Genomic DNA, 12,596 nt, shown 5'->3' on the forward strand with positions numbered 1-12,596 from the left:
AGAACAATACAGAGAGGTCAGTTCCGCGTGATATGCAATCATCAGATTCAAATGTTAACAGTTTCCACACACCCAAGGACCGTCCTTTCTACATTTAGGATGTGTGTACCTTTTGCAAAGTACACACTTCTCTCTGTGCTGTGGTTACTGTTACACTGAAGAGGTGCCTGACAGTGACCGAGTTTGCTTTCCTGGGGAAGCGGCGGTCCTGGAACGGAAGCTTGTCGATGTTGCATCCTCTTTTGCTTTATCCATCGCCTTTTCTTGTAAGAAGAGACAATGAAGCTCCTCTGCAAGTTGAGCAAAGAACTCTTCTTTTCTCAGTGCTTACCATGGATGTCTTGTATAGTACATGCGCGCTGATCGCCACCAAGTCAAGCGTGTTATATCACACAGCAACTGGCCACTTGCGTGCTCCTGCTGCACTAAATAAGCTCAAACCTACTGGTACACAATGTCAACGCAGCACCGGGGAAAAAAAGAAAGAGACAAATATATGTGACATTTTAAAGAAATCATTTTATGACCTGAAAAGTACCAATCAGAAAACATTATCGCACTAATGCAATATTATTTGAAAACGGACAGCGTCAGATCGGGTGTGAATTTATACAGGCGCTGTTACCGTGTTTCCCCGAAAATATGACAGGGTCTTGTATTAATTTTTTCTCCAAAAGAAGCGCTAGGGTTTATTTTCAGGGGATGTCTTGTTTTTTCCATGAACAATCTACATTTATTCTTGAACAAAAATCTACATTTCTCTCTATTATTAAAAAAAAAAAAAAAAAATCTTGGAAGGCTTGGAAGGAGATGGATGCATGATTTTCTCGGAGAAATTTTAACAACTCGCAAGGCAAGGCAATGAAACCGATGGCCAGCTGCTGTGCAGGCTTTTAAATGATCGACACTTAGCTCGGCAGCAGTAAGACAGCAGCTGATCCGACTGTGGCGTCTCCTTAGCGTGCGTTCAGCACCCGCCCTTTCACAACGTGAGTGTCAGATATGCAAATTGGCTGGTGCGCAGTGCGCCACAGGGGGTGGACGAGTGTAGCAAGCCAGGGGCACAACCCCCTAGTATTCTTGAACAAAAATTTACATTTATTCAAAGACAGTCATGTCATTATCTTCTGGTACATCATCATAACTCTCCACACCCCATTATGAATTTCTTGCGACTCCATTTCCTTTAGAACAAATCGGACTCAATCTCTCATGTCTAGCAATAGAGCTTTCCTTAAAATGAGCACCTCTTGTCCATGTAGCCTGCTCGTAATGCATTCGGATATCCACCTTCTTCTCTTTGCAGAAAGCAGCAAGATTTTTGCCCTGGGACTCCTCCACAATTCCTTTCTTGTACTCGACAGAATAGCTTTTTCATTTAGTACTCATCTTGTCGGGGGGTCAAAATACCAGTATTAATTCCTGTTCATCTGTGTACATACAGTAGCGGTAATCATTTATCACTCATCCAAAGGTGCCTGCACGGGATCATGACTAGGGCTTATTTTCAGAATAGGGCTTATATTGTGAGCATCCTGAAAAATCATGCTAGGTCTTATTTTCGGGGAAACACGGTAGTTAGAGTCAGATCAGAAGGGGCAAGGGACAGCGTGAACGAGACAGAGAATAAAACTGAAAAAAAAAAGCTAACTTTTAGAAATACCATACATTTACAGCTGACCTGACACTGTTCGTTTTCAAATAATATTGCATTCGTACGACACTGTTTTCTGATTGGTACTATTCAGGTCATAAAATGATTGCTTCAAAATGTCACATATATTTGTCTCTTTTTTTACCTGGTGCTGCATTGACATCATGCACCAGAAAGCGTGAGCTTATTCAGTGAAAGAAGATGGTGGCCGGTTGCTGTGTGCTACAACACGCTTGCACGGTAAGCACTGAGAAAAGAAGAGTGTCCATTGCTCAACTTGCAGATAAGCTTCGTCGTCGCATCTTACAAGAAAAGGCGATGGATAAAGCAAAAGAGGATGCAACATCGACAAGCTTCTGTTCTAAGATCGACGCTTCCCCAGGAAAGCAAACTGAGTTACTGTCAGGCACCTCTTCAGTGTAATAGTAACAACAGCACAGAGAGAAGTGTTTACATTGCAACAGGTACACATGCCCTAAACGTAGAAAGGATGGTCCTTGTGTGTGTGGGAAATGTTAACATTTGAATCTGATGATTTCATATAGCACGAAACTGACCTCTCTGTACTATTCTTTCCTCTGCATGTCCTGGAGTACAAAAGAAACAGCTCTGTGCACCAAAATGTGGACACTGGCAAGATCGAATAAATAAAAAAAAAAGATCACTAATTAGAAGCAAAAAGGTGTGTGAATGAATATGAATAATGTTGCATCAGTGCCAGTGTTTTCTGAAATGCACTATACAGGTCATAAAATGAGTTATTTGACATCATGGACAATAAGGTGCATACGAATTCAGCGTGAACATGAACACTCGATAAAACTGAATTAAAAAAAATTCAAGTGCCAATGAGATACGAAGAAGGCAGATTCACCATCATATGTGTCAGCTTTTACCCCTCCAGATCAGAGAATTTCCAGTTTCATGGTCTGAAAACACCACTCACATCTACAATTATTCCCAGTTTTATATAAAAAGTAACCGCGTCAGATCTGGGGTGAGGGGTAGGTGTTGTATTGTGATCTTGACTGAGAGAATATTAAGTGGAAAAAAAAAAAACACGCTACATTTTTACAAGTCCTATAAACTTACATCGGCTGTTACAGACACAAAGCAAATGTATGTTTTTATTGTGTAATATTAACTATAAGAGCAGCACACTACTCAAAACGGTAAAATTTGCCAGGGAGCTGGTTTCAAACTCCCAACCTGGATTATAAAAATCGGCAGCTTTAACCGCTGCACCATTGAAGATATCGTACTTTACTTGTACCTTTTGTGAAAGTGTTTATTTGATATTTGGCCATCAGCCTTCACACATTATACAGTTCATGTCTGCATTTTGTCATTTATTACCAAAATATGAAAAACGTTTGTTTTAACGATTATTTACATAGATTGTTTAGACACAAAACGCACATCAAGTAATTTCCCCCTACAATTCTGGGTGGCTCACTCTCAGATAATCAATCAAGGCAGGAACTGGGAGTACTTCTTGGCCATTCTGAGGCGATGGGGGGGGGAGGGTATATAGGTATAAGGCTGCTTGGGTTTATCGACACATTTAGAAGACAAAAGAGGCTGACAGAGAGGTGCAAAGGGATTTAAGGTGGGCCGGAATTACGAGTTTTTTCGTTAGCTCTGGTAATTATAATGTTAAATGCAACAGCAGATACCTTTCAATAATGACAGCAAAACAAACTCTCCGGTTTTAAATCATCATAGTTGATATTCCAATTTGCTGGTTTTGCCTATGCTACAGAACACTGATGGAAATCGGATATGAGCACCTTGCCTAGGTGAGCAAACTTTGGCGACCTGCTTCTTACGCACCGGTTGCAACTTCCCTGGGAATCTGATTGACTCCCTCAAACTTTCACAATTTTGGAAAAACACTTCTTCACTTTTCGTAGCTTGACATTTTTTCTGTCTACGCTGCTGCATTGCTCACATTACCTGAATTTTGGACTTTAAAGATGACGGGCAAGGGCTCTCATCTATACCCATTTTAACAGACCCTACATGCATATCTTAGTAAGGGAAAAAAATTACATTTGTAAGGGAGTTTAGCATAGATGACATAGTATGTTATGTTTTACATTCTTGCTAACCTTTATTTATCTGCCCCAATAATGAGAAGCCTTTCAAACCCTACCAGGTAACAATTACCCCTGTTTCTATTAATAGAGAGTTTGCAAAAGGTTTACAAAATTATTTCAACAAAAAAAGCAGAAAAAGAACGACATCTTTTATGTTCTGATCTCAGTAATCCTGAAGTACAATAACATTTTCATGTGACATCAGCATTACTGTGATCTTTAAGGGGGGAGAATCCTGCAAGTAACATTGTGTGATCATAAGCAAGTCATATACCTGCCTGAGCTCCAATTCAATAAACAAAAGGAAATGTCACTTAATTGTACCCATCAAATAGATGTCAAATTAGACAAAAGCATCAGCCAAAAAATAAGTAATAAACTTCAATTTAAATAATAGACATACCAAAGCAAACAGAGAGAAAGAAAGAGGTTATGCAAAAGTGACTAAGTATACAATGTAATTGTTTACATATATTTTCACATTTGCAGCAGAGGGAAGCCGTGAACATGCAATACATTGGACATGCAGACAGAATGTGCAGCCTTGTGACTAAAAGGTACCCAGCGTTTCCAAACCTCAGTCCTGGGGGCATACTGTGGCTGCAGGTTTTTGTTCCAACCAGATTCCTAATCAGTGACAACACCTGAAAACACGGATCTCATTTAATTAGCTGGTATTATTTTTCTTTTATTCTACATTCAGAAAAGCACAGCAGCATAATTTTATATTTATAAGACATTTAGAAATATTTCAGTTTTTGCTATAGATTTAAATGCTTAACTCTTTGTTGATTTCATTATATTTTGCCTTTTCTCTGCACAGTTTTACCCTTGCGTTTGTATCTTATTAATGACAATTAAAAACGAGCAGAGAAGACACGCTGGCAAACACTGAATAATCAAAGGCTGCAAGTACTTTAGCATCAGACCCACTAATTAGTAAATAATGGATTACTTAAACAATTCGAACACCTAGAAAAGCAGAATGAAAATCAAGATGAAAATATTGTTAAAAAAATACATTATTCCCATATAACTGCTTGGTACACTTATTTATTTTATATTATATATATATATATATATATATATATATATATATATATATATATATATATATATATATATATATATATATATATATATATATACACACATACATATATATATATATATATACACATACACATACACACACACACACACACACACACACACACACACATATATATATATATATATATATACACACACACACACACACACACACACACACATAGAGTATATGTGTATGTATATTTGTGTATATAAAAAATATATTTATTTTTTACCAAACTTATTTTTATAATTCCTATACTGTTCCCAAAACACAGAACATAGGAAATAACACATCGCTTAATTAGTCCAGGAGTCCAATTAAAAACAGAAGCTGGTTGGAACAAAAACCTGCAGCCACAGTGTGCCCCCAGGACTGAGGTTTGGAAACACTGCCCTAGCCCACTACACCACATTGCCAATACTTTCTGTTAGAGCAAAACATATTAACTGAATATCACACAACCAAAAAAATAAATAAATAATAACCAAAACTTTTACATTCCTTAGCTTTCAGAACCTAATAAAATTCTGAATGTTTGCAAACTTAATAAAACATACACAAATTATAATGGGCTTCTGAATTTCCAGGTTCTTAAGAAAATAACTTTCACTTTTTTAAACAGAAACTGTTACCTTCAGACAAACTACATTTAATTTTATCAAAAAGGATTGAACTCTAAAACAGTGAAAGTGAAAATATTATTTGCAACATATTAGGCCAGGGCAGACATGTGCAGAATTTCCTAAAGAGGTGGTACATAAAATTATGACTTTTTAAACACTAAGATTCTGCAAACCAAAACTGCTAATCACACGAAATAAAGTTACTATTATATACATAATAAATCAAAATCAAATCAGTAACCAAATCTAACAAGTGCACAATGTTTATAGCAAACATAAAACTAAACACTGGATTACTTGGAAACACCCACACCCACCTTACTTGAACTTGGGAGTCTAAGGCACACCTCAAACAACTGATGTCAACCTTCCAAGATGTTCTGCATTGTTAACAATACTCTTTAAAAAGTCTACTGTAATCTAAAATAAAAATATGAACCTGAAGATTATTTAAGCAGGAAAAGTCGTCGTGACAGCCAAATGACAGCGGGATAACAGTTCGACAACAATAGGCAAAGAAGTACTTCAGCGACGCAAACAGGGTACTTACTGATACTTTAACCACATGAACCGAAATCATTAAACTGGTCAAATTAAACTCTTCATCAAAACAAAAATTTAACTTGATCACTAGTATTAATCTGGAATTAATTTGTGTAAAAGTATTACTGCCTTGGGAAGGCAAAGATGTTAATTGGTAATAAAATATACTGCAAATAATTTCTTTAAAAACTTGCACCAAATAATTATGTTATTTAAGACTGACGATGCCAAATAAAATGCAGAAATAAACACCAATAACAAAGTGTTATTTTTATTTGACACTAGGCGCAGTCGACCCTACGAGTTACATTATATTTTCTGCTACGGAAAGCTTTCTTAAACGTACATTAGGTGGGGGAAAATATATTCTGCAGCGCAACTTTATTAAACAAGCCTCGAGTGCCACCATTTTCTGGGAGGGTAAGGGGGTGCGCGCAGGCATGTATGTCGCTTGCCCATCGTATTTGTACCCATTTCGATCTCGTGGGAGACAAACTTGCCACACTCACTAAAAGAAGATGACGCGCGCATTATGAAGATCTTCCCAGCAGCGCTATGCATTGATTTTGTGTCAATATGCCATGGGGAAGCTGAAAGCGCGTGGCACCACTTGTTAAAAGCAAACGTGCCTGCCGCCCGGTGTTCGGCGGGGAATCTATTTTTAATCCATATTGTCGAGGACTGACGAAGCCGACGCACAGATTTCCATTCTATCCTTTACCGGCACATCCCAGCCGACTCTTAGTTCGAGGCAATGGTGCTCTAACTTTGAACATGGCAGGCCTGCCAGGAAAATAAAAAAAAAAATGGAAATAAATAAAACAGAGTGGTTTAATCCTACATTCTTCTTGTTCAACCAAACCTCAAATTATATCCTGCAAGTCAGATAACCGACACCACAAAATCCTCTTCTTCCGCTTCCACAGCCGCGACACAAGAAGTTAAAAAAGGAGCAGAAGGATACTTGTTGGACGGATCGCTGCGTGAACGTATCCGGGGATTGAGACTCTTTCAAAAGCTGTAAAATTTGCTGAAGTCCTTGCTCGTCTGGTTTCCACTCATACTCCATCTTGGTTTGCTGCAATGAGATCAGACACAGAATAAAATTCGGGATTAAAAAAAGATGACCTTCAAATAACACCAACGCAGCGACTCTTCCTTGCCGTCATCGCCGTAACGCGCAGGCACTCGCACGGCAACCTCGCTCCTTCCTACGCACCTGAGCTGTAGCCTTTTGGATAGATTTGTGAACTAAATTACAACGGGCCGCAAACTCTCAATAGCATCCAGCCTTCGCAATACGATCCGCGCAGACAAGAGTCATGGCGCATTTACAATCCGGCCCGCAGACGCCAGGCGCTGGCTGGACTTCCGCGGGGTCCTGCTGCTCGCCTGGTTAGCTCTCGTGCGCGGGCCTGTGACGTGCTGCGGCTCGAGCAACGTTATTAGCCTTACCGCCCCTTAACGTTAAGAATTCTGTTGGTTGATCGAATTTTAATTTTAAACAACGACTCCTTGCGCCTTATGATTGCCGGGATATGACAGTTATGAAGGAGGATGATGGATGGATAAACATTCAGCCAATCATTTGGTAACAGAGCTTCAGTTGGTAGGGTTAGATTTTGGTGGCAACAGTATGAATCCATGCACCCAACCTGCCATGTTGAATATTGTTGCTGACCATGTGCATCCCTTTCTGGCTACAATATACCCATCTTCTAGGAGCCACTTCCAGCATGATAATGCACCAGGTTACAAAGCAGAACTATCTCAAGCAGGTTTCACACATATGATGATCAGTTCAGTGTTCTTTAGTGGCTTTTCCAGTCACCAGACCTGATTCCAATAGAAAACCTTTGGGATGTGGTAGAACAGGTGAGTCGCAGCACAAATGTGTGATGCAATCATGTCAAAATGGACCAGAATCTCAAAGGAATGTTTCCAATATCTTGTGGAATCCATGCCATGAGAAACCATGGCTGTTGCATGAGCAAAAGGAGACCCTATCCATTATTAGTATAGTTTTCCTAATCATTTTCTTAGTGAGTGTTTACAGCACCAGCTTAGAAAAAAAAAAATGGAATTAATCAACCCAGATGATTCAACAATAATAAAAAGTATTGAATTGTAGAATTGGAGGAAAAAAACAAATGAACAAAGAGTACAGTGAGACAGAGAGTATTTTAACAAGAAGTAATGTTCTACACAGCAAGAGAAAAGAGGACATTTTTGATCCATCCATCTATCCATCCATTGTCTACTTAAAATTTAAAACTGATGAATAAGACACTTATCTGAACAGAATGTTCAACAGGACTGGTACAGTGAGACATTGAGAACACTGGCACCTGCACCTTTGTTGTCTTACTATTTTAGCTGTGTAGACGAGCAAAACTGAGTGTTGGTGCAGTTTTGCAAGTTAATGGAAAGACATTTGTAAATGTTTCTTTTTCATCAATGGAGGCAGCTGTGATGAAATATGATCACACCTTTTATCAATTTTTTGTGACGGAAGATTATTAATTCAGAGTTACAGTAAACATGACAAAACATAATGATCGTATGTCAAAGGGTATTCACAAGGAAGAGGCACATACAGCATTCAAAATGTAATATAATATTCTGTCCAATGGGGCTGGAGGACAGAGGTAGTACCAATGTAGGTTTGCTGCAGAATATTTGTAGCCACAGTTGTCATCAAGCTATTAAAAAGGATGGGAGTCCAAGGACAGGTCCTCCAATAAGCCCTCATATTCTTATCTGAGGAATCCAAAGAACAAGGCTACTAAATCTGGCTGAAGAGAGTTGGTCAAAACTGGGTGGGGAAACTAGCCATCTACAAGTAGGAGAGATACAGTAAAAGCTGAGTGGAGTGCACCATTAAGCTCTATTGAAATGTCATGGGCCTATAAATTAAATATCAAGGAAGGACAAACCCAAGGAGATGCTGATTACTGAAAGAGATTGTAATATCAAGCCCTATAAACTCAACAGAGTAATACTTAACCCAATGCAGGATCACAGTGGGATGAATGCTCTTCTAGGAGCAGAAAATGAAGGAAGCAAGACCCCACACATTTGTAGTTCCCACTCATGCACATACCCATAATCACAGTCATAGAGAGACAATCTGGAAACGCCAATCCACCTAGTCTCTATGTCTTTAGTAATACAGGAGGGATATCAGAGTACACAGAGGAAAACCTGAACAAACACCAGAGAACATGCAGACTCCATAGATACAATATCCAGGTGTAGGAGTCATAATCAGGATGTTGTTTTCACAGTGCCTCCATGTTGTCCTACACTTTGGATGCATGACTTAAAATTTAGGGGACTTACAAGTGCAAGGCTTTTTACAGAAGATTATAAAATTATTTAATAGAAGTAGAGCTTCTTGAGTTACAGCTGCAATCATATAACAAGCAATTAAGATTTTTTTAGCATTGAGTTGAAGAAGTCATTAAATCACTGACAAAGACAGTGAATGTATCTGTTTCCAACATATAACCCACCAGTCCAGGATTAGCTAACTGGCCTAATAAGCACACTAAAAACGTTCGATACAACAATGAATATGAAGAGTTTTCACAGAGTTCCTAAATGTAGCTAACCCATAGATATGAACAAGAATCTCAGTCAAAAAATTCAGTAGGTCCTCTGTTAATACAGTGTGTGCATTCATTTTATCAAACAAGGGGAAAAGAAAAATGTAGCAACACTGACTTCCATAATGCCATATTAAAACAAAGCAAAATGTGATTTTAAAACTGCAGCACCATAAGATTACTGACTATTAACGGTTTAATCAACATTATTTTTCTCATCTGAAAAAAACCCTCAAAGATACACCCTTTTAAGACAGACTTTGTTCACTTTCCCTAATCAAAATGGGAGCCCCTAAGATTCACTGAGTCATATTTAATGAAATTATCCATTTTTTTTTACTTTTAAAAAGCTATAAAGGTCCTATTCATATTTGTAAATTTTGTTTCATTTTGAAAATCAATTCATGGCTTAGTATTTTTCTGGGTCCATCATACTCTTGGCCCTTTATCCAAGAGTGTAATTCATACAGAAATGGGTGCCTTCAGCAAGTGAGGTGAACATGATGCTAGAGAAAAGATTACAATGCTAAGCAGTGTTAGCTTCCTACTAGCAGTGAGAGTTCACTACAGACTATGTCCTGGCACCAGAACTACTCCCGGGTCCAGCATAAAAGGTGCCACTCCTCCCTGCCCAGGCAAATTGGAGTTTGGATGTAGGGGACAAGGCTTGCTTGGAGGAGAGTGAAGGAAATTCGTTATTGGATTGTGTTTGTGATTACTTGTGTGTTGAAGGAAGAACCTGTGAAAGATACTGTTGTGTAATAAAATTCTCTTTATGTGAATCTTTGCTTGTATTGTGCACTTGTGTCTGGAGTCCGGGGCTCTGAGGGGCCATGTGGTACAGAATACATAATTATATTCTGTATATATGCATTTTCAAATGCTATTTTGCGTCTCTTTCTGTATTATATTTAGATATTGAATGAAACATCAAGGAAGGAGTGCCCCCATATATATATTTTGGCATTGGATTTGACTTTGTTAAGTACTTAGAGCCAATCATATAGAGTAGAATTTTAAACAGTAAGGCATAACTTTGTCTTTTTTTAAAAAAGGCTTCTTTCTGAATTTAGTCTGACCTTTTAGTTTTACACAAATTTATATGTATGTAACAAATTTCGGAAGGCTTACACTGTTTTCGAAATGAAGATGTACATTTCCTCCCTTATCTCTCTAAAAATAGATATGTTAGACATATAGGTGTGAATAACACAGGAATAGCAGCTGTTCATATTTGTATCTTTCCTCTATCTTTAACCACATCCAATGTGATTCTGAATGCTTGCTGCTACTTCTGGCACTTACTTTTGAACTTGTGATTGTTTTAACTACTTTTTTTATTTTCTTTTGTTTTGAATCTTTAAGTGGCATGGTGCCACATTGGTTTGCACGTCTACTTTACAGCTCCTGAGTACTTCTATTGTTCTACTAATGTGTTCATACAAGACTCTTTGAAGGACAGGGTAAAGCATTCAGTCATGTACAAAGAATATCTCATGGACCGAAAAGGGTATGCCTGACATCCCTGCTGAAGTCCTACAGTAACAACTTTGCTGGAAGCTCCCTTTGTCCATTTGGAAAAGGCTTAGAGGGGCCAAGTTAGATACCTCCAACCCTTTAACCTGGGACACCACGTGGTTCTACACCAGTGTTTCTCACACTCAGTCCTGGGGACCCCCTGTGGCTGCAGGTTTTTGTTCCAACCAGATTCCTAATCAGTGACAACATCTGATAACACTGAGCTCATTTAATTAGCTGTTTTTTGTTTTTTTTTTTATTTGACATTCAGTAAAACATAGCAGCATGATTTTTACATTTATAAGACATTTATAAATATTTCTGCTTTTGCTATAAATTTAAATGTTTAACTTTCTTTTGTTGATTTCATTATACTTTGCCCTTTCTCTGTGCAGTTTTCCCTTTTCATTGTATCTTGATAATGACAATTTAAAACAAGCAGATCAGACACCCTGGCAAACAACACTAAATAATCAAAGGCTGCAACTACGTTAGCATTAGACCCACTAATTAGTAAATAATTTATTAATGAAACAATTAGAACACCTTGAAAAGAAGAATGAATATTAAAAAGAAAAAAAATACATTATTCCTATATAATTGATTGGTACATTTTAATATTTTTTTTTTTAGCAAACTTAGTTTTCTAATTAATATATTGTTCCCTAAACACGGAACTTGGGAAATAGCAGTTCACTTAATTAGCCCAGGAGTTCAATTAAAAACAGAAGCTAGTTGGAACAAAAACCTGCAGCAACAAGGGGTCCCCAGGACCGACGTTGAGAACCCCTGATCTACACGGACATCGCCCAGTTCATAAGGGATCTCAAACAGGAGGGAGTCAATCCAGACCTGTGGTAGGCAAATAATACCGACAAGCTCATCAGAGCCAAAGAAAGTCTGGAAGCCTCTCAGTCAACACAGCCATGGTGGTCTGGGAGAACATGGCCTCCCATAAACTGACCAACAGACACACAGGCCTGACCAAGGGAGCTTGCTACTCTGTTCATTCATACATGCCAGGAAATTGTGAAGTTATAAACATTGCCTGTGGTGAGTCTTGAAGTAAGAAAGGTCACTGCACCTCTTCTGGCCATGATCTCTGCTGGATGCTCTGTAACAGACCCTTAAAAAGTGCATACGCCCAGGAACCATCACTCACACCACTCAGTGCTCAACAGGCTATTGCCAGATACCCACTCACTCAAAGCCACCAAAGAGGCCTGGCCTCTCATGTGCTGAATGAAGGATACCCTTTAGGTTGCCAGGAACTGCCTTGTGTTGAAAAAAATGTCAATCCAGTGCTGCAGGTACATCTTCAGCCTGCTTAGAGACTATTCGGTCTTGAATTGTCTATGGATTGGGGGTGGGAGTCAAACCATAATTAGGGAGAATACATGTTGGAGGAAAAAAACAATAGAAACTCCTTTTTCCTCCATCAGTGTTGGTAGCAGT

General features: G+C 38.5%; 1 protein-coding gene across 2 annotated transcripts in view; it reads right to left on the reverse strand.

Annotated features, from left to right (window-relative positions):
• The window catches only part of tnpo1 (transportin 1), a 157,158-nt gene extending 149,670 nt beyond the window's left edge, over positions 1 to 7,488 (reverse strand). For both annotated transcript variants that reach the window (XR_005634296.1, XM_039758464.1), the window contains exons 1-2: positions 7,235 to 7,488; positions 6,980 to 7,093 (exon numbers count right to left, since the gene is read on the reverse strand). Coding sequence is in view for 1 of the 2 variants with exons in the window: in XM_039758464.1 (XP_039614398.1) it covers positions 6,980 to 7,084 (105 nt within the window). In the remaining variant the exon portion in view is untranslated. The remainder of the gene's footprint in view (positions 1 to 6,979; positions 7,094 to 7,234) is intronic.
• Between the last annotated feature and the right edge of the window lie 5,108 nt (positions 7,489 to 12,596).

Source organism: Polypterus senegalus, chromosome 7, assembly GCF_016835505.1.
Source record: "Polypterus senegalus isolate Bchr_013 chromosome 7, ASM1683550v1, whole genome shotgun sequence".
NCBI classification, from domain to species: Eukaryota; Metazoa; Chordata; class Cladistia; order Polypteriformes; family Polypteridae; genus Polypterus; species Polypterus senegalus.